Source organism: Sceloporus occidentalis, unplaced genomic scaffold (genome assembly GCF_023333645.1).
Source record: "Sceloporus occidentalis isolate IW3139 unplaced genomic scaffold, rSceOcc1.0.p SCAF_7, whole genome shotgun sequence".
Taxonomy (NCBI): Eukaryota; Metazoa; Chordata; class Lepidosauria; order Squamata; family Phrynosomatidae; genus Sceloporus; species Sceloporus occidentalis.
In genome coordinates, this window is record NW_028316987.1 from 8,087,402 (window position 1) to 8,111,031 (window position 23,630).

General features: G+C 40.2%; 1 protein-coding gene across 11 annotated transcripts in view; it reads left to right on the forward strand.

Annotated features, from left to right (window-relative positions):
- The window catches only part of LOC149309114 (V-type proton ATPase 116 kDa subunit a 1), a 56,890-nt gene that overhangs the window by 7,296 nt on the left and 25,964 nt on the right, over positions 1-23,630 (forward strand). For 7 of the 11 annotated variants that reach the window (XM_089531818.1, XM_089531823.1, XM_089531829.1 and 4 more), the window contains exons 6-12: positions 9,046-9,149; positions 11,361-11,487; positions 14,513-14,595; positions 14,812-14,905; positions 17,866-18,078; positions 19,103-19,253; positions 23,304-23,443. In XM_089531818.1, the coding sequence (XP_089387944.1) occupies positions 9,046-9,149; positions 11,361-11,487; positions 14,513-14,595; positions 14,812-14,905; positions 17,866-18,078; positions 19,103-19,253; positions 23,304-23,443 (912 nt within the window). The remainder of the gene's footprint in view (positions 1-9,045; positions 9,150-11,360; positions 11,488-14,512; positions 14,596-14,811; positions 14,906-17,865; positions 18,079-19,102; positions 19,254-23,303; positions 23,444-23,630) is intronic. The other 4 variants (XM_089531824.1, XM_089531827.1, XM_089531828.1 and 1 more) reach the window with 2 other exon arrangements.

Here is a 23,630-nt window from a genome sequence, read left to right on the forward strand (position 1 = left end):
TGGGCCAGCCCATCACCACATTCCTTCTTGAGAATGCTTGTTTATGTTGCAGTTTTGGGGCAGAGGTGTCTCTCTTTAGTTCTGAGAAATTTCTACAAATTATTTTTTCATGATTCATGTAAATATGCAAGCTGACCACCCCATGGCTTCATTATCTGCAGTTTGTGATAGCGAAAAGTTCCTTGCGTAAGCAAAAAAAAAAAGTCCCAGACAGTTGTCAAATACTTGTCAGTTGTCAATTAGAAGTACATGATCCTGTAAGATCTCTAAAAAGATCCCTGGGGTCTGCTGTAGAGCCCATTGTCAGCCTTGGAAAAAACAGGATGAAAAATACCTATCCAGATTCCTAGTTGTTTGGTTCATAATTTTATGCATCTGTAGAGCCAGTGTGGCATAGTGGTTTGAGTGCAGGACTACAACTCTGGAAGACAGGGTTTGATTCCCAGCTTGGCCATGAAGCCCACTGGGTGACTTTGGGCAGGTCACATTCTGTCAGCCTAAGGAAAGGCAATGGCAAACCCCCCTAAAAAAAATCTTGCTAAGAAAATCCCATGATAGGTTCTTGCTTTAGGGTCGCCGTAAAGTCTGAAATGACTACAACACACACACATAGAAGATCGGATGCTTAGAACATCTGCAGTCTTGGTCCTTATAGCCAGACAGGAGATAGGAGATCATGTATCCATTTTATTTTACAGTATATTTTTCATTGTACAGTGTTAAGGCAGGTGAGTGAGAGGCCACACATTGCTCTGCCTAAGCCTTACATAGGTGTCAAACTAGGAGGCCCTTATGTATGCCAGACCTGCTCCTGAAAAGAACATGCACTCCCAAGTTTCTAGGCACCTGGGTGGGTCACCTATCCCTGATTTTTCCATCCATTTTCAGTAGGGAAAGTGAATCATGAGGCCAATAGTAAAAGTGAATCAGCAAGGATTGCTGAGAGATCAATTAAAGAATGGTATAAACAAAGCCAAATTAATGGTTTGCAAAAGGCTGCACTTACATATTATAAAGGGATAGAACACATTCAAATTTAGGGTCTTAAATCTTAATCACTAAAGATATTGAGTGAATTAAGAGGCATTGTGTAAGAGATTGTGATGTTTTATGGTAGTTTGAGCTTTGCTAGTGGCCTGTAATGTATAGTCAGTTGACACAACCTCCTAATTAAACACTTCAAACAAAATTGATTCATAATATAAGCAAAGCGGCTCCCTGCACTGATTCAGTCCTTCGCTTGCTTTGAGGCTAATCCAGTCAGGAAGATGATCAGTAATGTGTCTGGGTGCTTTCTCTTAAAGTGTTGAGTATCACTTTGCAGATTGTGACCTTTGGGGCTGGGCTTGGCAACTGCCACTTTCAGAAATACATTTCTTGCACTTTGGAAAATTAAGTTACTAACCATCACAACTGTGGAAAAATACTTGAAAACATAGTGCTTGGGAAACCATCCAATGTCGGTGCAACTTGTGCTTGGCTGATTTTTCTTTCTCTTGGCAACATACTTCTATGCAAGTTAATGTTGAACCTTGTGTATTGCTGGAGAACTAACATAACTGACATACCTCTCCAGTTTTTCTGAAAAACAGCTATATGTTGGATTACACAGCACTAGCCGCTAAATGTTGATTTTAGGTCAATGGTGCTGATTTTGTATATATATTGCTTTAATTATAGCTGTATCTCATTTTCAATGCAGTATTCAGCAGCCTGAGTGTACTGTGACTTTGAATCCTTTGGACTTTGCTGGACACACAATTTCCCTGAATGCTGTTATAAACTACACATGTGTCTAAAAAAAGTCTGAAACACAAGACTTGTTCTTACAAATATCAAACATTTACCTGCAGATAAGCACTCCAGTTTTCTACATACAGGGGCTTTCTGTGGGTGGACAAATACTCTGTCACGTAAATGCTGCTTGGGTTTTGAACTGGTACAGTCTAACTTTTCTGGGCCTCACTTGTCTTTTAGCGTCACAAGTAGAATGGTGCTGGATGGACGGCGTCACACACTGAAAGTAGCAGTTGCCTGCGCAAAGTCTCTCATTAATGTTTTCAGTATTTGGAACTATCTAAGCAACTGTTTAGATTAGCCAGCTCAGTGTGAACATTATGCACTGTGTAACTTTCCACTGAAATGCAGCTTCCACAGAGTCATGAGTTACTTCATGTTTATTCTTTGAGCAACTTCACATAAACAGGCAGTGGTTCATTAGTGAACCAAATTTGAGGGGGTACTTTTTAAGGTGGCACAGCCTAGTTGTTGCTTCATCTTCCATTTATTATTTTTTGCTACTGAGAGTCTTGTTGCTTCCAACATTTGAAAACTTTTTAAATTGTTGGGGGGAAATTTGTGAAATATTGGTAATTTTACAGCAAGAAATGGTTTGCAGGGCAAGTCTTTTATCTGAAGACTCTTCGTCAGAAAGGGAGTGACCCTTGCTGAAGTGTTTGCCAGTATAGCTATTTCTTGCCTGTCAAAAATCAATGCAATGGTTTTGATTCTGTTAACTGGTGATCCTTTTCTCGGTCTTCATATTCTTACTTAGTGAAAAACAGGAGTAATATCTTTGGATCTAATAGCCATAAGTGTCCCAGAATAGCTTGGAAGAAGACTGGAAAAGTAATGGTTAATGGCATGCAGTTCCCATCTCCTTCCTCTGATTTCTTTCTTTTTCTTTAACCATCTGCAGTCTTTAGTTCTCATTCTGCATCTGTTCCTCTCATTGGTGGTCCTTGCTGCAGGTGTTGAAAATTGTGGAAAGTGTATCTGTGTTCAGTCTTGTTCTTTGCTCAAAGGCTACTTGTGTGTATCAGAAGGACCTTGAGTTGTTTGGCCTGCAGAATTGTCTTTTAAGAGTGATTTCAGAGCAGGAATATTTTCTCTTGGTTCCTTTTTTAAAATTATGGTATTGTTGCTGTTACTTGACAATAGAAATACTGATATGGCCCTAATTGTAGTTGTTAGTTCATCTAGAATGGGCCCATTGAATCTAGTGGGAACTTGGTCAGCACATATAAATTCCACTGACTCTGTTGATCTGATGCACTTAAGCCTGTCCTCAGCTCCTGTTGAAGAAAAATAACATCACCATAACTGCCAGTATGAATTCTCTTTGAGCCTGATATTTGCCTTCTTTAGCAATGAGCAGATTGTAAAGCCTATCAGGGAGTTCATGGCAAAAATGAATAGGCAGAGGAAATGGAAATCCTGGGGAAATCCAAGTTTTGAAATGAGTCTGAGCCTCTTTGCCTCTTATTGGCTTTTTTTTTTAAATATGTCTGACTCTGCAATGATATTAAAATAACCCTTTTTTTGCATTGGCAAATACAACTCAAGGTCCTTCATCTGAAAATTCATGTGTCTTTTTTGTGTGTGTTGGAGTAGTTCTGTTTTGGAATATAGTGGCATTTATTTTCTGCTTTCTTTGTTGTGCTTCTTGGTGAAGACACAGTCAGCAGGGAACTTCAGCATGGTAGAAGGCACAAAGGCGACAGGGTCAGAAGGGAATTTGAAGGGAGGTGAACTTGTATACAGTATTATGAAAGTAGCGTAGGGTAGAGGGAAAAAAATAAATGTAAGAATTTGAACTCATTCACTTAATCCATTACTTTTTGCACAGAGAATTGTGTGAGTCCTGTGTCTGGATTTGCACAAAACAGCAATGGCTTTATTGGACCAACCAAAATGCACAAAATATATCATGCAAGGTTAACTGGCTTCATCAGGTAAAAGCCAGGAGAAGAAAAGATATATTGTTTGAGTCATAGACTTACGTACATTTGTCTCAGACAAACTTGTTGTCTGTAAAAATGATCTAGAGGGGTATCAGTGTAGGGAGAGGCTACTCCCCTTCTTTGTCATGTGGGGAGCAAGAACAAAGGACAATAAAACACAGGCAATAAAATTTCTAATCCATTAGCAGCAGCAAAGTAACTTCCATTGAGATCCAGGCAAAATCTGTTCACTGTGGGGCTAAGATCCAAAACACACTGCAGAAATAATCCTGTTTGAGACCACCTTAACTGCCCTGACTCAGTGATAGAGAATCTGGGAACTGTAGTTTTGTGAGACATTTAGCCGCCTCTGTCAGAAAGCTGTAGTGCCACAATAAACTACAATTCCCAGATTTCTCTAGCACTGAGCCAGGGCAGTTAAAGTGGTCTGAAACTGGATTATTTCTGCAGTGTGTTTTGGACGTAACTATCACTTTCTTAGGCAGAGATTTAATTTCTCAAGAAGTCTCTTTATTTTTATATCTGGAAAAAAAATTAGATGCAATATAGGTAAAAATTGGCAATTGTAGTCCAAATGAAAGATTTTTTTTACCTTTGTTGGAAGTAAAAATGTCAAAGAGTTAAGTCCTTGTCCAATAGCTCCTCTAGTTATAATTGCAGCAAAATTCAGTATCTTCAAATCCAGGAAACTTTTTCAGTATCATAAGCAGAGCAAGTTTAGACTCGGGGAAAGTGGAGAGAAGCTAGGAGGAATATTAACAACCCAAGATATGCATATGACACCATAGTACTAGCAGAATACAACAAAGAGTTGGTACAACTACTAAAGAAAGTCAAAGAAGAAAGTGCTAAAGTAGGCTTAATGTTGAACATTAAGACAATAAAAACAATGACCACAGATGAATTCATCCTATATGATGCAGAAGTCAAAATAGTAAAGGGTTTCCCAGATAAACCACTAACCAAAATGGAGACTGCGGTCAAGAGATCAGAAGAATGGGAAGGGCAGCTATGAAAGAACAAGACAAGATCCTGAAGTGCAAAGATACAAAATTGAACACCAAAATTACCATATGTACTTGACTGTAAATCAACATTGTGTATATGTTGAGGGCAGGTTATGGGGCCAAAATTAGGGATTTTGAGATGACTCGTGGATAAGTCAAGGGTAACCTTTCCTCCCCCTCCACAGTGCAGCTGTCCCCATGGAGGACCTCCGGAAGACACCCAAGTTGAGGAAGAGGAGGAGGGGGGAAAGCAAATGTTTGCCTCCTAAGCCTTTCCCCAGCTCTGCTGTCCCTTTGGAGGATCTCTGGAGGACACCCGAGCTGAGGAAGGAGGGGCAAGTAAAAGTTTGTCCAAGCCCTTCCTTAGCGAAGCTGTCCCTTCAGAAGTCCTCTGGAGGAAACCCAAGCTGAGAGAGTAGGGGGAAACAAACGTTTGCCTCCCAAGTCTTTCTTCATCCCAACTGTCCCTTTGGAGGATTTATTCAGGAAGACACCCGAGTTGAGGAGGAGTTGGGCAAAGCAAACTTTTGCCTCTAAGCCATTCCTCAACTGGGCTGTTCCTTCAGGAGACACTGGGCTGCAGAAAACGCTTGAGGGGCAAGCCTGTTACTGTATTGCCCTGTATATAAGTTGACCCGGGTTTTTTTGATCACCTTTTCAGCATAAATTTCTCATCTTACAGTCAAGTATATATGGTAGGATAATTCAGGCCATTGTATTCCCCATCACCATGTATGATGTGAGAGCTGGACAGTGAAGAAAGCAAACAGAAAAGATCAACTTATGTGAGATGTGGTGCTGGACAAGAGTGCTAAAGATACCATGGACAGCCAAAAAGACAAACAAATGGGTCCAAGAACAGATCAAGCCCAAACTCTCCCTGGAAGCCATGATGATGAAACTGAAGCTGTTGTACTTTGGCCACATCTAGGGGAGGCATGACTCACTAGAAAAGACAATAAAGCTAGGAAAGATAGAATGCAGTAGAAAGAGAGAGAGAGCATTATTAGATGGTTAGATTCAATCAAGGAGGGTCATGGGCCTGAACCTGCAGGACCTGAGCAGAGTAGTTAAGGATAGGAGATCGTGAAGATGTCTCATTCACTGGGGTGCCATGAGTTGAAACTGACTCACAATCAAAATTATCAATAAAAGCTGTGTTGGTCATACAGCAGAATACAACAAAATTCCAAATCCACAAAACAGTGATACCTTTATTGGACCAATCAAAATGCATCTTAACTGGCAACAGAATAAGATATGAGACAAAATGTAGGCCTGTGACTCCAACATTGGTGCGGTACAGACCTCTCAAAAAGGGTGGTCTCCCGGCACCTTCCCCCCCCCCCCTTTGCAGGGAAGCTGCAGCCACCAAACTGCAGGGCTTCCCTGCGGTGGAAAAAGAACCCACAAAAAGTGGGATCTTTTTACGTTGCGGCTGCCATGCAGATGCCGTGTGGCGCTTGCATAACAATGGCAGTGCCCATGTGTACAGGGTGCCGCCATTTTGATGCCCTCATCACATGTTAGAGTTGAGGGACATCTGGAAGCGCCACCCCGAGGCAACCCTAGCACATGATGAGGGCATGCTTCAGGCCCCATATGTACCAGGTCATTGTCACTTTTTTCCTCTGGTGTAATTTTAACATCTTTGCCTGATGAAGAAACCATTGAAGCTTTGAAAGTTTGAATGATGTATTTTGTACATTTTGATTGGCCCAATAAACTATTGCTGTTTTTGTGGATCTTGTTGTATTTTGCTGTGTGGCCAACACAGCTGCCCCTGAATATGTTTCTTGTGCCTGGATTTGTGACATGAAAGTTGTTACATACATAATATAGAAGTGATAAATTAGATTCGCAGAGTCTCCATCTTAAAGGAAGTACATGGTTCTGTGCCATCTGAAAGTAGTATAGAAGTCCACAAAGATCTGGAGGTGGCAACACTTGATTATATACTGTAATGAATTGTCTTTTTGAAAGGATATAATTGTAGAGCAAAGAAGGAATTGGGAGAGTAGGAGGACATATTTGCCAGAGAAACATTAGTATGATTTGATTTAGACAGTATGATAAGCCAGAGTTTGGAATGAGGCAGGTTGCTGATGCATGCAGCTCTGACACTCCCATTCTAAAAGGGAGGCTAAATAAATCAAGGACCTTATTTTTTCTGATGCTTGGATCTGGTGTTCTGGCTTCTCTCTCTCTAGAAAAGCCAATGGCATGTGGTTCTGGCTTGTTTGGAGAGAGATGAGCTAATAAACAAACCACAGACAGAAGGTCTATGACGTGTTTGTTTAGCTGTTCCCAACTTTTCCAGAAATGATTGATTCTGGCTGATGGTAGATTCTGAACATGGCCTATATTACCCTCAAAAGCTTAACAGATTTGGCAGTTCAAGATCTATTGTAAGGAGTCCTTTTGCACCTTGGTTGACAAATCAGTGTCCCTGTTTTGCTACACTGATTTTGTGGCTTGTTTTGTGGCCTGATGTATGTCTTCCAAATTATATCTAAAGGACACTTGCCTCAGTTTTCAGCAGCCTTTGCATGCATCAGGAGGTAGGAGACTATTCCCACCATCCTAGTTTTGTATGCTTCTTTTCTTTAAAATACTTCTCTTTACTGTGTGGGCTGTCAAGGTAGAAATTATTTTAACTGTTTTCTCATGTTAATGCTGCATCTGAAGATATGGCATCAACATCTTTCTTGAGCTGTATCATTGGTGGTTGTGCAAGTTAAGTTCCCAGCTTACAGAGTGAAATTAATGTATATATTCCTATCTATTTCAGTAACCGTAAAGGTGCTATACAGATGTGTAAAATATACCAAGTCATGTTTGCTTTGAAAGGAAACATGTTGTGAGTATTGGGCAACAAAGCACTTTATCAGAGAGCCATCTGAACTGAAGAAGATATAAATTGCTTTTTGCCAAAGCAAGACATAAGTTATCTTGTTCCTCTTCAGATCAGTTTACAAAACAGACCTTGTCATGTAACCAAAGCTCTTGTATTCTCTGAAAGCATAGACTCAGGTAGGTTTCTGTATGGCTGAAGAATCTTGACTTCAATTTTTAAAAACAAAACAAAACAGGTTTTCAGTCCTTCTGATTATGAAAATATACTTGGATGTGCCATTGACTAAACCATCTGAAATCCGAGAAGCTACTACTAAGAAAATGGCATGCTAGGGGTCACCATAGTAAGAAATGACTTGAAGGCACACAACAGAGGATTGCTAATTTCTATCAGCTAGGCCTTCAGTGTCCCTGTCTCCCTTTGACTAGTAAAATTACTATTAATTATACAAAATAGTAACATTTTGTAATAAGTTATGCAAAGCAGGAAATCATACAGATTTGTGTTAATTAATGTAGCAGATTTTGCTTGGATGTTTTTGACCTTGTTATCCAGCATACAATTAAGCATCATGGCATCTTTTCCCCCTTAACAATTTATATCACTGCAACTAGCCAGGAAAAATCCACTGGGAAATACTTGCTAAATTCACTCAAGACAGAAGAAGTGCTCAGAGCATTTCCAATGGTTAAGCTTCAAATCTAGCTTTCGTTAATATAGAACAAGGATGGGCATCAAATAATTCTCCAGGTATTGTCAGTTTTGAGCTCCCAGCAGTCCTAGCCAGCATGGCTAATGATGAGGAATGTTGGGAGCTGCAGTCCAATAATAGCTGGAGGCTTCAGTCCTGGCATAAAGCAATGTTTTATTTTTTGCTGTTCAGCCTGAAACTCAAAAGTATATATAGTACTGTTTAGTGTGGAGTGCTTGGCCCAATAATCTATATATCTTAGTGCAACTTCTCAGTTGCTTTTCGCCTCATTTTCTGGAGCATCTTCATTGATAGCAGTAGCATGCACTGTTACAAACCTTCCCTGCCCTTCACAGTAGGACAGAGAAGTGACATAAGTCTCAATCAAACCATTGCCTTTAAAGGGAAACAAACAAACAAACAAACCCCAAAGACCCTCTTTCCTGAGCCTGGTTGGGAACTGTTTCTTTCCCATCATAATACTGTGGAGCTTAACTTGCAATCCAGAGCAGCTTTTGCCCAGTGGAAAAGACTGGTGTGTTTCATAAGCATCTTGCTTCTTTCCTTCTGTTGATTTTCCACAGATTCCTTGCTCACCTTTTCATATTTTCATTGAGCCTTCTCTTTGTCTCTTATTTTCTCGCTTGTCTTTTCTGTCTTTTCTTCTGTTCATTCATCTCCTGGTTCCTCATCCTCCTGCATGCCACTAACTAGTTTCATTAGATATTAATTGATTTGTGAATTCAGGCTGAATTGCATCATCAGCAGATGGCGGATCCCGACTTGTTGGAGGAGTCTTCGTCACTACTAGAGCCTAGCGAGATGGGAAGAGGAACCCCACTGCGACTGGGGTATGTATTACTTTCCTGTTTTAGCAATAGTCATTGGCTGCTTTGTAGACTCTCAGAACTGATGTGACTAGTTAAGGTATTAGGATTTTGACCTGGATTCCTTCATCTTGGCTTTTTGTCCAGGTGACTTGAAGATAACAGGCCAATCATTTTAGATGTCAGGTCTGTTATACTTCTGCTCAAGCTGTGAATTTAATTACTGTGTATTAGATCAAAATTAAGTTGAATATTATGCCAATTGTTTAATTAAAACTGGAAACTTTAATATATGTCCATATTTAATACTATCAAAATATAAAGATGTTTTGAAAACCTGGTGTGTTTTAGCACTAAAGCTAAATTGCTGCCTTGGCTGTTTTTAGGAGAGGAAATTCACCCTTGGGGGGAGGGGCAAAAATGTTCAGAGACTTTGGAGGCATTGTTTGCAGGGTATGTGTGGCATTTTTGCCCACCTATCTGATTTCCTACAGGTCTGACATTATGCTTCATATTTCCTACTCTTTCCCCCCTATACGCAAAGGGATCTAGCAGCACCTTTGAGACTAACTTGTAGCATAAGCTATTACAGTGCACCCACGCCATGCGTGGATGCGTTTTACGCTGCATCCAGCATATGTGGAAGCCACTTAAGGAGGGAAACAATGGCGTGCATGTGCCCATGGTGCACGCGCCCCGCTACACCACATGCACACGCCCCATTATTTCCTATGAGGCTCGAGCAGAGGCGGATTTTCCCTTATGCAGGGGGATCCGGAACAGATCCTCCCCATAAGTAGAGGGCCCACTGTATTGACTTAGGGCCAGAACAGACCAGCATAAAAAGCCAGCTTCTAGCCAGCTTGGTGGTGTGGCATATAGAGAACGCATGCCCCCAAGCCTCCCGGGAGCCACCCGGTAGCCTGGCTATTTATATGGGAGCCAGCTTCCAGGGCACTCTGATGGCACAGCATTTATACATCACACGCTGCTGGAGTACCTTAAAGTCAGCTTCTGGCCACAGTGGGGTGAAAAAGCAGGCTTTTTGCCGGGCCAAAAGGAGCACCTCTTTGCCGTCCTTTTTTCAGCCTGCAAAAAGTCGGATTGGGGCCATGGTATGTGATTACTGCAGCCCCAATCTGCCTTCAGCTGGTCTGTTTTGTCCCTAACTCTCAGATTTTCTATAGTGTTTCTCTTAATTTCATATCCTGTTTTTAAGAGACAGCTTGCAATATGGCCTGCAAAAAGTCGGATTGGGGCCATGGTATGTGATTACTGCAGCCCCAATCTGCCTTCAGCTGGTCTGTTTTGTCCCTAACTCTCAGATTTTCTATAGTGTTTCTCTTAATTTCATATCCTGTTTTTAAGAGACAGCTTGCAATATGGCCAGTGTATCTTGACAAGTTACCATATCACAGGTTGCGTCAACAAAACTAGTCCCACCTGCTGCCGTGGGAGATTTGCAACTTCTGGAGCTTCTGCCTAGCCACTATGAAAGCCAGATTAATTTTTATTTTTTGCGATTTGGTCAAGATTGCTTTCTCCATATGGGTTTTCTCATCAGTATGTGTTTTTAATAGATGGAATCCTCCAGTAATTCTCTGCTTTCTTTAACAATAAAGCTTGTTTAGATTTTGTTCTGGCAGCTCAGTGGTACTTTGCTCAGTTCAGACATTATTCCAGACCAGGGGTGTCATCTGGGGGATGAAGGGGTATGGACCATAGCAGGTGACACCTAACCTTTGGCAGAAATGGGCTTTGTCATTTGCCTGCTTCTCTTTAAAATGCTTTAAGAGATGGTAGGAGTGGGGTGAAGCTCACTGGGAGGAGAAAGGACAGGGCTCAGAATTTTTTTAAATTAAAATTTCAAATTTTTAACCTAACAAATAAAAAATATATATTTTTAAATTTTCTTTGAAAACATTACATTTTAACCAAATAACCACTATGCTTTTTTCCAGCCCAAGAAGGAGCAGCATTTTGCTGCTGCTTCTTGGCCTGGAAAAATGCCAGATCGGGGCTGCAGCATGTGGTTGCTGTTGCCCTGATCTGGCGATCAAAGGGGCAGCATCTGTTTTGCCCCTTGCTTGGTTTGGGATGCTCTCTGAACTTTCTTTTTATAGCTACAAAATGGGGCTTTATATCCCTGAAAGTTTTCTTGTAGGTCCTGTGTTGACAGTTACCTTGTTCCAACACATTATGCCCTTTCCTTTTGCTTTTCACTTCTGTGTTCAGATTTGTGGCTGGTGTCATTAGCCGTGAGAGGATCCCTACCTTCGAACGTATGCTGTGGAGGGTGTGCCGTGGAAACGTCTTCTTGCGTCAAGCTGAAATTGAAAATCCATTGGAAGATCCAGTAACGGTATATAAGCCATTTCTGTAGCAGCAAGCTGCTATTCTTTGTCATGCCAAAAGCTTTCAGATATTAATGTGTATTGTTTTTCTTAATAAGAGACTGATTAAAACTTGATTTCTGCTCTGGGCTGGGAAGAAGGCTTATTTTAACTGGGGTTGAAATGAAAGAAGTTCTTAGTTTGATTTGAATAGTACACCCTATTTATGCGAGGGCTTGTGAAAGAAATTGGCATTTCTTTCTGTCAAAAAATGTGAATCATCTGGTATGTCAGTATCTTAAAAAATATAATTCGTTTTTAAAAATCCAACACAAATGGATCAGCTAAAGAACTGAATAATTTATCAGACGGATTTAAATAAGTATTTGTATACTTTGTTGTATGTGTTCTATATATTTAAATCTAGCCTGCATTTTAAATATGACTGCTTAATTCAGAAGTGGGCCACATGTGGTTCTGCAAGGCCTCTTTTGCAAACCCAAGTTGACCTGAAAATGTGCTCTAAAGTTTAGTGGTTAAACATTGGTGTCAGACTACAAAACCATATTTAAAATGTTTTGTACTTTTATACTGTGCTGATGAGTTTTGTAGATGAGGGCATGACCTGTAGCAGGTACCAGGCAGGGAATTGGCCCCCAGCCCTGTGAGTGTTATGTACTGCATCTTAACAGATTCTGAAACTATGTGATACTTTTTGTTACAGCTCTGTTAGCTCAGGCTGCTAGTGTTATGATCAAGATTTTTATTGTGTTTGTAACATGGCTAAGAATAATTTTTTGTTAAGAGTAAGTTTCCTGTTTGAAGAGATCAGCTAATCTGAGCAAATTTTCAATGCCAAATCTAATTCTGAGTGTTCATACTTGGCCGTGGAAGATGCAAAGAAGTGAAGTAGGTGTGAGGAAGGCTTTTTATCTGTTGATAGCATCATTCAGGAGTGAATGGTGGACAGTGCCATAGGGAAAAGTGGGCAGAACCACCCTTCCTTCCTTCCTTCCTTCCTTCCTTCCTTCCTTCCTTCCTTCCTTTCTCTCTCTCTCTGCCCAGTGACTGCCATGGTGGGTGTGGGTGTGGGTGGGTAGGACACTTCTTCTGGAGTTCTGGACTTCTTGCTTGCTTTTGAGGGTTAACTATTCTTGTCACGAAGCATATACAGAGTGTGTTTTCTCAATCTTTGAGTAATGGCAGCCTTCTGGGACTGGAGTTTAGTTATTTAAGGTTTGACCTTCCAGGCAGATTTGGTGCTCTTACCTCTAATTTTAAAATCTGAGCCTTAGATGCAGTAATTAAAGTAAAAATTGATTTTTTGAAAAGTTCTTAGAAAGATGCAAGATAGTGAGAAGTATCCAGGAGTTGGGAGGGAGACTTTCTGCCCCCTTCTTTCAGGATCTTAATCCCAGCTAATTTTCTTTCATCGTGTGTCCACTGATGTCCTAAATAATCAGTTTGCATCATGCACATACTGATATAAGGTATGCAATCCACTATTTTTTCTTGAAGTACAATCCCAGTTTTGTCTTGAAGAAGGCATTCTGATTCATACTCCCTCTATGGATGGATTAAGTTCTAATGGCTAAAAAACTTGCACATAGTGCTATGATTCTCATCAGGATTGTGCAAAAATTTCCTGATTGAGGTGGCCCAGCATCTTGCTTGAACAAATACAGGAAGGGGGGAATTGCTATCTCAGCCTAGCCAGCAGCCTGAGGAATGCATCTTTAGACACCCTAGAGAGTTCAAAGGTTGGACTGCAAAGTGCATCATAGACATCAGTTCCTTTCCATTCACTTCTTTTCCTTCTGACTTTTTACTCCAGAGGCAGCTGCTTGGTTTATCTGCCTGGGTTCTCTGGTTACATTAGGATTCCTCTAACCTTTAAAGTTCATTAGCTGAATTGAAAACACCCCTCCACTTTCTTCTATGGAGTGACAGTGAGCCCTCCAATGGGACTATTTGATACTCTTTCTGGAGTGGTTGTGAGGGTTTAAAACAGAAGTAGATAAATTTCAAAGTCCACCTTAGTGCTTCAGAAGTGGTTCTTGAAAGTCATGAAGGTCCTGTCACTGCCAAATCCACCTGCAAGTTTTCCTGACAACTATTTTATGACCTTTAAGTATACAGAGACTGCTGAGGTGTATGGAGTTAAGGGCTATAATATGGCTGTGGGGACAACCCTTAGGGTGAATTTTGAAAGGCATTCTTCAAAATTTATCCAGCTCTGTTTCAGACCTGCACGAGTTTCAGAATTTGCCCTCATTGTAGGGCTCCTGGTGGCCATATTTGGTATACAAAAGGAAGAGATGATATTCATGAAATTAATAATTAAGCTGTAAATGTTTTTTTTAGAAAAACATAAAAAATCCAAAAATGGATTCCTGATTTTGTTCTTGTTGTTGTTAGCTACCGCTCTTGAGGTTCTACACTTGCAGTTTGAATTTGAATAAGAATTGCTGTCTGTCAATGAGTCTGGAAGGAGGTGTGTGGAGGCAGGGTTGTTTCTTTGTGTTGCTTATCTTTTCTGTACATGGCTAGGTTGGTTTACTTGAGTTCTCTAGAGCCATTGGGCCATTATGGCCCGGATTATATAGTTCCATTTTTGGAGGTTGGTATAGAGGAGCAGACTCATTTTTTTGAGATAGTGAAGTGCCTAAAATATCTCTTCTCTCATAGCACTCATGAGATTGTTGCTGGTATGCCATGTTCCATGAAAAATGTTTTTGTTTTAGCTAAGGCACTGTTGTATTTTATTTCCTCTGGCTGTTTTTCAGGGAGCTTAAGCTAATCTACATTTTTTATGTAGAGTTCCTCTTCATTTTTTTCCTCACAACATCCATGTGAGGTAGGCTAAGTTGAGGTACAACACAGAGAATTTAATGGCTAAACAGAAAATTTGAACCAGTCGTCCCAGTACAATCTGCTAATTATACTGGTTAATGAATAGCCCAGTACTACTAGTGCTTTAAGGCTTCGACACCAAACATTAATTTTGTTACTGCCATGAATATTCTCTTTGCATCAGTTTCTTGTCCTTTCTAGGGTGACTACGTGCACAAGTCTGTGTTCATTATTTTCTTCCAAGGTGACCAGCTGAAGAACAGAGTCAAAAAGATCTGTGAAGGGTAAGCATGTTGAAGTAAGGGATTTTTTGTTTCTCATTTGAGTCCAAGCAGGCTTTATTATAACTCATCTGAGTTCTGTTTCTTTGAAATACAATTGATATAACAGCCTGCCTATTATCAGCCACTTTTCATATAGAGCTGGCTTTCACATTGCAAGCATCTCTTTATCTTAGTCATATCATTTCTTTGTCCCTGAGTAGCTCATATGTCTTTCAGATTCCGGGCTTCTCTCTATCCCTGTCCAGAAACACCACAGGAAAGGAAGGAAATGGCTGCTGGAGTTAACACCAGGATTGATGATCTTCAGATGGTATAACTGGTGATGGGAATAAGAGAGGGAGGGGTTTTTGTTACCTCTTTGTTATACTGGTTTTGCCTCTGAGTTTTCAGTTCTCTGCTGTGGCTTCCTGTATTTTGGCAGATTTGTCTATACTGTACAACCACAACGTAATATGGAATGTATTCTTATTTATCTAAGTCAAGGATGGCAATTGTGCAGCCTTCTGAATATTGTTGAACTTCAATTCCCAACATTCCATATCACTGGCTCTTGGAAGTTGCATTGCAGTCCAACAACATCTGAAATGTTGCAGTGTTCCCACACACCAAGTAGACACATGTTCTGGATCTGATACATAAATGCCAGTTGTTTCTAGACCTAGGAGTGGCATTAAATAGTATCTTATTGTGCCTTTTCTATGAGAGTTTGGAAGGTTTGGCAGTCCCTTTAAGTCAGCTGTACTGCTGCTGTGTGTATTTCTTGAGAAGGCAATATACATAAACCATTCCCCTTCCTCTATTTAATAGGCTCCTCTGGTGCACTCTTTGGCAGTTGCATACACAATTGAGATTTTAGGGTAGGAATTATGTGTGTGATGGTTCAGGTTCAAGCTGGCCAACAACAAATGAGAGCTGTATGTTGTTCATTTGTTTTCCTGCACTTGTGTGACCACTTAAGTTTGTAGCATTTTCTAGTATAGTAGAAAATTGAGTCCCCAATCATAGATTTTTTTAAAAAAATAATCTTAATGGTGTCATCAGATTCTCTCAGATTTTTTTGACATTGAGTAGACATTCATGTATTAGATACTTTCTTAAACAGGTTCAGTCTGCCTTCTGACCTCAGTATATGACTGAGGTAGGCTTGTAGTATTGACAGGCTGTCTTTTTCTAGTGACTGATAGGTGACAGTTTTCATTGTTCAATATCTTAAGACTTTGTGGCTTTTGATACTTTAGAATGTTACTACTTGCCACTCAGTTTGAAACCTCATTATGTGCTGACTCTCTGTTGGTTCTGTTCCTTTGGCTGAATGCTGAAGGTAGTCTTGAGAGCCCCTCCACTTGCTAGGTGGGCAACTGAGGTTCTCCTCAGGAAGTGAGTTTATTCGTTATTGACCTATTGGAGCAGATGTGCAGCCTGTGGGTGATGTTGAATCTTGTTTTGCTGCTTTTGTAACCAGTAGTTACTGTGTAGAGGTGTGTCTTATCAGCTGAAACCAAAATACGAGCCCCACCCATTCTTGGAAAATAGAGATTTTGCTAACAGTCATGGGCATCTTTGTAACCCTGGATACAGGCTAAGGCAAGTTTGTTCTCCAATGAATGCTTTGTTTAACTGATATGGAATACTGTAGTCTACTTATAGGAATTAGGAGGCACTGATCTGACCAGTGTTGCTAGAGTTACATGCTGATTACATTTTGGTTAGTTTCTCAGTTCAGTTAGCATTGATCCCTGAAGACTTGGAATCAGCAAGTCTTGGAAGAGCATTTGTCCTGTCCAGCATGTATTCTATGGCATAGGTCCTGATGAAAAGCCTATTGATAACAGAATAATTGCAGGTCACAACAGGGCTTACATACGCATTGCATGAAGGCAATAAGATTGTCAGTATACCTCTCAACTAGGTTTCAGAGAGTGTAGAAGTACTGAATTTCAAGTACAGTAAAAAGAGCATCTTACTGTGGCTTCTGGAGTGGTAATATTGCTGTAGCCTTGTCATGAAGTTATTTTATGTCAATGAGAGCCATAGAGGACAAGTTCAGGCATGGATCGTTTAAAAAAAAATTGATAACAGAATAATTGCAGGTCACAACAGGGCTTACATACGCATTGCATGAAGGCAATAAGATTGTCAGTATACCTCTCAACTAGGTTTCAGAGAGTGTAGAAGTACTGAATTTCAAGTACAGTAAAAAGAGCATCTTACTGTGGCTTCTGGAGTGGTAATATTGCTGTAGCCTTGTCATGAAGTTATTTTATGTCAATGAGAGCCATAGAGGACAAGTTCAGGCATGGATCGTTTAAAAAAAAATAAAACACAGAAGTTCTGAGACCATCTGGTCTCTCTCTCCTCCCCCGTCCCCCCATATTACAAGAAATCTGCTTCATTCATGCAGATTTCCACAGTTATTTTCCCTTATGACAGTCTTTCTAGCAAGTAGTACCAGGTGTACGGAAGGGATAAAAGATCCCTTAGTGGAAATATACATTCTTTTATTTGAAATAGTTATAGGAGAGGCTTTGGGAAGAGTCAAGAATGTGCTTATTTATGGGTAACTTGGAAAAATGTAGTAGCATTACTGGAACAGTGGAGCTAGTGAGCAGGGGTGGTCTTTTCCACTCCCATTTTCTTCACCAGTCTCTCTTGGACTTCAGCAGAATATCTTATTGATATGAAAGGGCTGTCCACATATTTCATTTTGTGGGTAATATACCATGGAAATAATTCATCCTCTTGTGAGAATTGAATGTGCTGTGAACCTTGGCTTTCTAAATGCTGAACAAAGAGAGTGTAGAAATTGAGTGTGTAGATTGTGGTGGGTGCACAGATAAAGTTTAAAGTGCATTATGTCAGAGAGAATTGTATAGCACTGCCATAGATTATAAGATGAAGACAAAATGTTTGATGTGCCTCCTTCCTTTTCTCCTTTGTTAGACACAGAATAAACAATTCACATTAAGGATCTGTACAGCCATATTATTTTATCTAATTTACATGGGGAAGCCAATTATCTAGGTGACATTTGACATAATTTAAAACAAAGTTAAAACCAACAACAATATAATCAGATTCCACCAATCATAAAATCAGCATTCTTTTTTCCCCTTTCTGAGTGCAGATTTTGCACTCGGTGGCTTTAGTTCCAGATTTTTATATCCTTTCTAGCTGCAGAACCTTTAGCTCTAACTGTGAATGAATGCAAGGGGCACTTTTCATAAAGCCCCGAGCCTGGCCTTAGAAGACATGTCCTCTTTCCTATGGCAGGTGCTGAACCAAACAGAGGATCATCGACAGAGGGTCCTGCAGGCTGCTGCCAAGAATGTCCGTGTCTGGTTCATAAAGGTTCGCAAGATGAAGGCAATCTACCACACCCTAAACCTCTGCAATATTGATGTGACCCAGAAATGCCTCATTGCTGAAGTTTGGTGTCCTGTTGCTGACCTTGACTCCATTCAGTTTGCCCTCAGACGTGGCACAGTGAGTACAATTCATAGCTCTCCAGTTCTGTCCTAAAACTATTGCTGTCACACACTTTAGATAAATATGTGTAAAGTGCAGGCAAATGTATGTTTCAGACAAATTTCATCCAAAACAAGTCTAGGGAAATTTGTGTTTCAGAAGCAAAATTCGCTTCTCTTACTGGGAAACCTGTTTGGGGAGCAGAGATGTCTGAATTGATTGCAGAAGGCAGTATTTGGTTGCTTCTCTGTATGCATGCATTTTGGTAAATACAGTTATATTTCTTTTTCCACTCCTGCTTTCAACCCTTCTGTGGATATTTTAGCATCACCCCATTTAAAGGGCCACACTGCATTGCGAATCCTTATTTAGAATGCTCTCTTGTCCTCGCCAACTTGCAGCAGGAGGCGAGTACAGTGCTCTTGCTTGAAACATGTCCAGTTTTGAAAACACACAGCCTTTAGTCTACATTCCTCAGCTCTTACTGAAGAGGACATTTGCCTAGATTTTCGGCCTTTGAGAAGGGCACACCCATGGCATAGATTCATTTTCTGATTCAGACAGGATTCCCTTTGGCCTGAGGACAACTGACTCCTAGTTTTGAAATTCTTTGGTTGGTTATCTTTTCTTTCTCCTAAGAGGACACTGGCTACTTTGACATACACTGTGTGTGTTTGCATGTGTGTTCTGATTTAATGCTCAGAGTTGTAAAAAGCATGCAGTGTAAAAAAATTAGCTGGGACCGTAATGGTGTCCGCTAATTCGTTTGCTAGTTGAGGCTCAGGGAGAAATTTTGTCTGGTCTCTTTTTCTTATTCCTTTTTGAATGAAATCTTCTCATGTAACTTGAATCCACCAAAAGCAAAAGCAACACCACAGGGAGCTTCAAAAGACAACCTGTAGCCACTTTCTATATAATTGACAAAGGTTTGTTCATGTTTCTGTGTGTATGTGTGAGAGAGAGAGGGGGGGGTGGAGATATTAGGACTTCTCCTCCACTGTAAGTTATTTTCTTTAATACCTTGTCTGTTTATGGTTTACAGGAGCACAGTGGATCCACTGTCCCCTCCATCCTAAATAGGATGCAGACCAACCAGACGCCCCCCACATACAATAAAACCAACAAGTTCACTGCTGGATTTCAAAATATAGTAGATGCCTATGGGATTGGGACTTACCGTGAGATCAATCCAGGTAATGTTGTGTGGGATACCAAAACACTCTTTACTTCAAGCCTGTGATGTATTCTTAAAGAAGCATTCTGTCCTATGCACAGTGACATCCTGAATGTATAGATGAAATCTGATGTGTGTGTGTGTGGATGTGTGGATGGGGCCAAGTGGATTGAGGTACCAAAGGGTACACAGATAATAACAGTTCTTTTCTCTCCCTGTTCCATTATGGGCCTACATAATGTATTGAAACCCTTTAATTTTCTGTAGAAATGGGGATGTGAAATAGTCCCTGCCAACTCATCTCCAGAGCCCTGCAAAATCACAGTGGCTGAGGCATAGAAGGAGAGGAGAAACTGGCTGCTTCTTCCTTTACCCTCTTTTGTTTTCCCTCCTGTTGCCTCAAATGAGAGGGAATTTAATTATACCAGCATCTGGCTTGGCATAGAATGCAGGCCAATTTGAGGATATGTCTAGGAAATGAAAGATTTTAGGATCCTGCAAATCTTTTACCTTTCTTTCTTTTATCTTTCTCTCCCTCTTAGTGTAGGAACACCTTCTTATCATCCTGTCATCCCTTCATTGACCTCAAAGGGAGCACAGAATTTGTAGGTTAAATACTAAATTTCCAAGAACATCCAAACAGTGATACCTTTATTGGACTAACCAAAATGCACAATTACATGTTGCAAGCTTCCCAAGTCACACTGGCTTCTTCATCAGGCAAACAGGAGAAAGAAATTAAAGATGTTAGTCATAGTCCTGCATTTTCTGTTTCTGGTCATAGTTCAGATGGTAGGGAGGTAAGATGGTAAGGAGGTAGATGGTAAGCTTGCAACATGTAATTGTACATTTTGGTTGGGCCAATGAAGCTAACATTGTTTGGATGTTATTGGATTTGCTATATGGCCAACACGACTACCCCTAGATATTTTTTAAATTTCCAAGAGTTTATAAAGTAATTTCTAAAACATATTAATATTCAAAATGACTCATTGAAGAATGAGGGAAAATCTTCAAAGATCATCTTTAAACTACAATATAAAACATCCATAATAAAACATTATACCACTATAGAAAAATGACATAAATAAAACCAAAAACACAGTTCAAACCACCAAAAAATGATTTGTAGGGGTTGGCTACAAAAATATAATGTACTCCAAAGAGTTTTACATACTGCATAAATGCAATGTTTATTGCCTCTCTGCCGGCAGGCATGTCTTCCTTCTAATAAAATTGTTTTATTTATCTGTCTGATGTGGTGTTGTAATAAAAATTTGTATCTCTTGCTCCATCTTTTTGTAAGGGTGCTCACAGAGAATATATAGACTTATTCAGCATCTATTACCAAAAGTCCAGGCAGCATAGTGCTAAGAATAGTCTAAGAAGCCTACGAAGAGGGCATGGTGAATATAACAATGACTAGTGGTGGGTAATCAGAGGTATACTGCCTCTAGGTACAGAAAGCTCCATTTCTGCTTATCATATACTGTACATACTTATGTATAAGTTGACCTCATGTATAAGTTAAGGACAGGTTTTGGGGGTCAGAATTATGGATTTTGCTATGGCTCATGGATAAGTTGAGGGTAAAACCTAGGGACATGTAACAAACATTTTCCTCTCCTTTTAAAAGTGCATAGAGGGAACATACTTAGGAAGAGAAGGAGAGGATGCTTCTGAGGAGTTACAATTGGGGAGTGAAAATGGCATTGTTGATCTTAAAATTTCTACATCTATCCCAATACAGATAAGGAAAGGAATGTAAATGGGGGGGGGGGAGTGTGTGTGTTCCTTCTACAGTGAAACCTGCAACAAAAATTGCCATAGGCACAAGCCCAGTCCTCTTCCTCACCTTCTTTTTTCAGCCCAAGTGGGTTCTGTAGCAACATGGGGGAGCCTGAAGAGAGACTGCAACAGCCATTTTTAATAGGGGCTTACTGTATAAGCCTCTCTGCAGAGAGACTGCCAAGCCTCATGAGGATTATACATTATGCCCTTGTTAAAAATGACCACCACAGTTTCTCTTTTGATTCCTCCACATTGCTGCTGAATGTGGCTCAGGCCAAAAAAAGGTGAAGTTGGAGGGAAGTGAGAAGGGCCTACCTTTCTTTCTCCAGTTTGTGTAAGGGAGGGGTAATGGGGTGGGAGAGCTCCTGTCACCCCCTGCCATGCCAAGAAGGGCTTCTCTTCTCTGCCTCTTGTCACTGCCTTCATGTTGGATCTCTATTCCGGCATTGACTTGTGTAGAAGTTTGCCCAGGTTTTTTTTTTGGTCAGGTTTTTTTTTTTTTTTTTTTGGCCAGACTTTGTTTTCTGACTTAATGATATGCTATATACATTTATGTATATGTAATGTGGACTTTTCTGTCATTAAAATGGAACCATCCACATCTAAGATGGGGAAGTGTCAGCAGGTCTGAGGACATTCCAAAGTTTGTAAAATTGTGAAGTTGAAGGCTTTCACAGCTGGTATCCATAGTTTTTTGTCTAGAACATGGCCTCATAGCCTGAAAAACCCACAAAAAACTATGTTTGTAAACTTATTTGCAAAAAGAGAGCAAATCTTGAAGTGGGCACAGGCACAACAGCTTAGTAGGGACTAGTTCCTGGCTCGGTTCAGTAGGCTCATTGGATACTTCAGTAGTGTTGCGGCTGGGAAATGGGTGTCTTCAATCCTTCATATTATGCTATAGCATTTTGTTACAGGTTTCACTGAAGAACACAAGGGAAATTGTAAGGGAAGAAGATGGGGTGTGTCAGAAATGGCATGGTTGGTAGGACCCTGAATAGAGTTCTGTGCTGTGCTGATGATTGCATCATTTTGCTGATAAGATAACAAATAGTTGTTAGTAGGCTGCATCTCCATGAATTTGTCTTAAGATTTTTTAAAAGCAGGCAGTTATGCTAGTTCATATGCAGAGTAGGGGATAGGAAAAAGGAAATATATTAGAGATAACAAATAAATGGGTCTGAGAGTAAATTAAACCTGAGCTCTCAACTAGAGGTTAAAATGACTAAACTGAGGGTATTGTACTTTGGACATACCATGGGATGATATAACTCATTGGGAACTGAATTACAATACTGGATAAAGTTGAAATCAGTAGTAAAAGTGGAAGACCACTTCAAAAATACTTACTTCAAAAAATACATACCAAAAAACAGCTCATTTAAAGCAGTTGTTGCCATAAATTTGCAATATCTGAGCAGGGCTGTTAATAACAGGTCTCTTGAAGGACTGTTATTCACAGAGTCATTATAAGTCAAAACTTCATTTGATGGCACATAACAACAACAAAAATCAGAATAGGAAGTTTCTTACCAGTTTAACTTCGCTTTTCGTGCTGTCTCTTTACCCTGGATACAATCTTTTGCTTAATGCAGTATCCCACTGTGAGAAGATAGCCTCCTTAAAGCAGCTAGATTAGGTTTTTGTGGGAGGGAAAGAAAGCTGTGTTACAGCTGATCTGACCACTGAGAAGGAGAAATAGCTGAACTGGCATGTCAGCTTACTGTTTAATCAAATTGGAAGCAGTATGAAATTCATTTCCTCACACAAGTTCTGTTTTCAGACTACTTGTGGTATAATGAAGTTTTTCCCCACCCAGACTGAATTTGTGGATTAAGCTTTTTCTAAATCAACATTAGCTCCTGAAAGAATGTCCAGTTTTTCAAGTTATACAGTAGAATAGATAAATTGCATCCCATAGAAATCTAACTGGAATCTGAAGATGAGGTAATCTGAGGAAGCTGTTGGGATAGGAAATACAGTAAAGTGGGCATGCTTGTGTTTCAGAATCATAAACATTTCCATCTTGATACGTCTTAAGTATATGATTAGTTTTTATAGAAACATGCAAGTATTTTTTTTAATATCTGGTGCATTAACCAACTACTAGTTAGGTTCTCAGCAATTGATCTTCAGCGTTTATTAAACCAACTTATAAGTGCTGGGCCCATTATCAGGATCTGCTGGGGTCTGACACTGTCCAGTAGATTTTCCTTTTCCACTACATGTTCTGTGTTGTTCTGTGATGTGATAATATTCACTCTTGCATCCTTCCCAGCTCCATACACAATCATTACCTTCCCATTCCTGTTTGCTGTGATGTTTGGGGATCTCGGCCATGGTATTCTTATGACGCTTTTTGCTGTGTGGATGGTGATCAGGGAGAGCCGAATTCTGTCACAGAAGAGCGACAATGAGGTAATGAGACCAGCCTCAACTGGAGGTGGGGCTGCAAGGAACGGAATAGATGCAAAATGGGAAGTAGTCTGTTTTTGTTTTTTTTATCGAGCACTTTGGTACATTAGGTGATCAAATAGACCCAAATGAAGGTATATTTTACTACTGATCATAGGGTGTATCCACACTGCTGAACTAAAACAGTTCG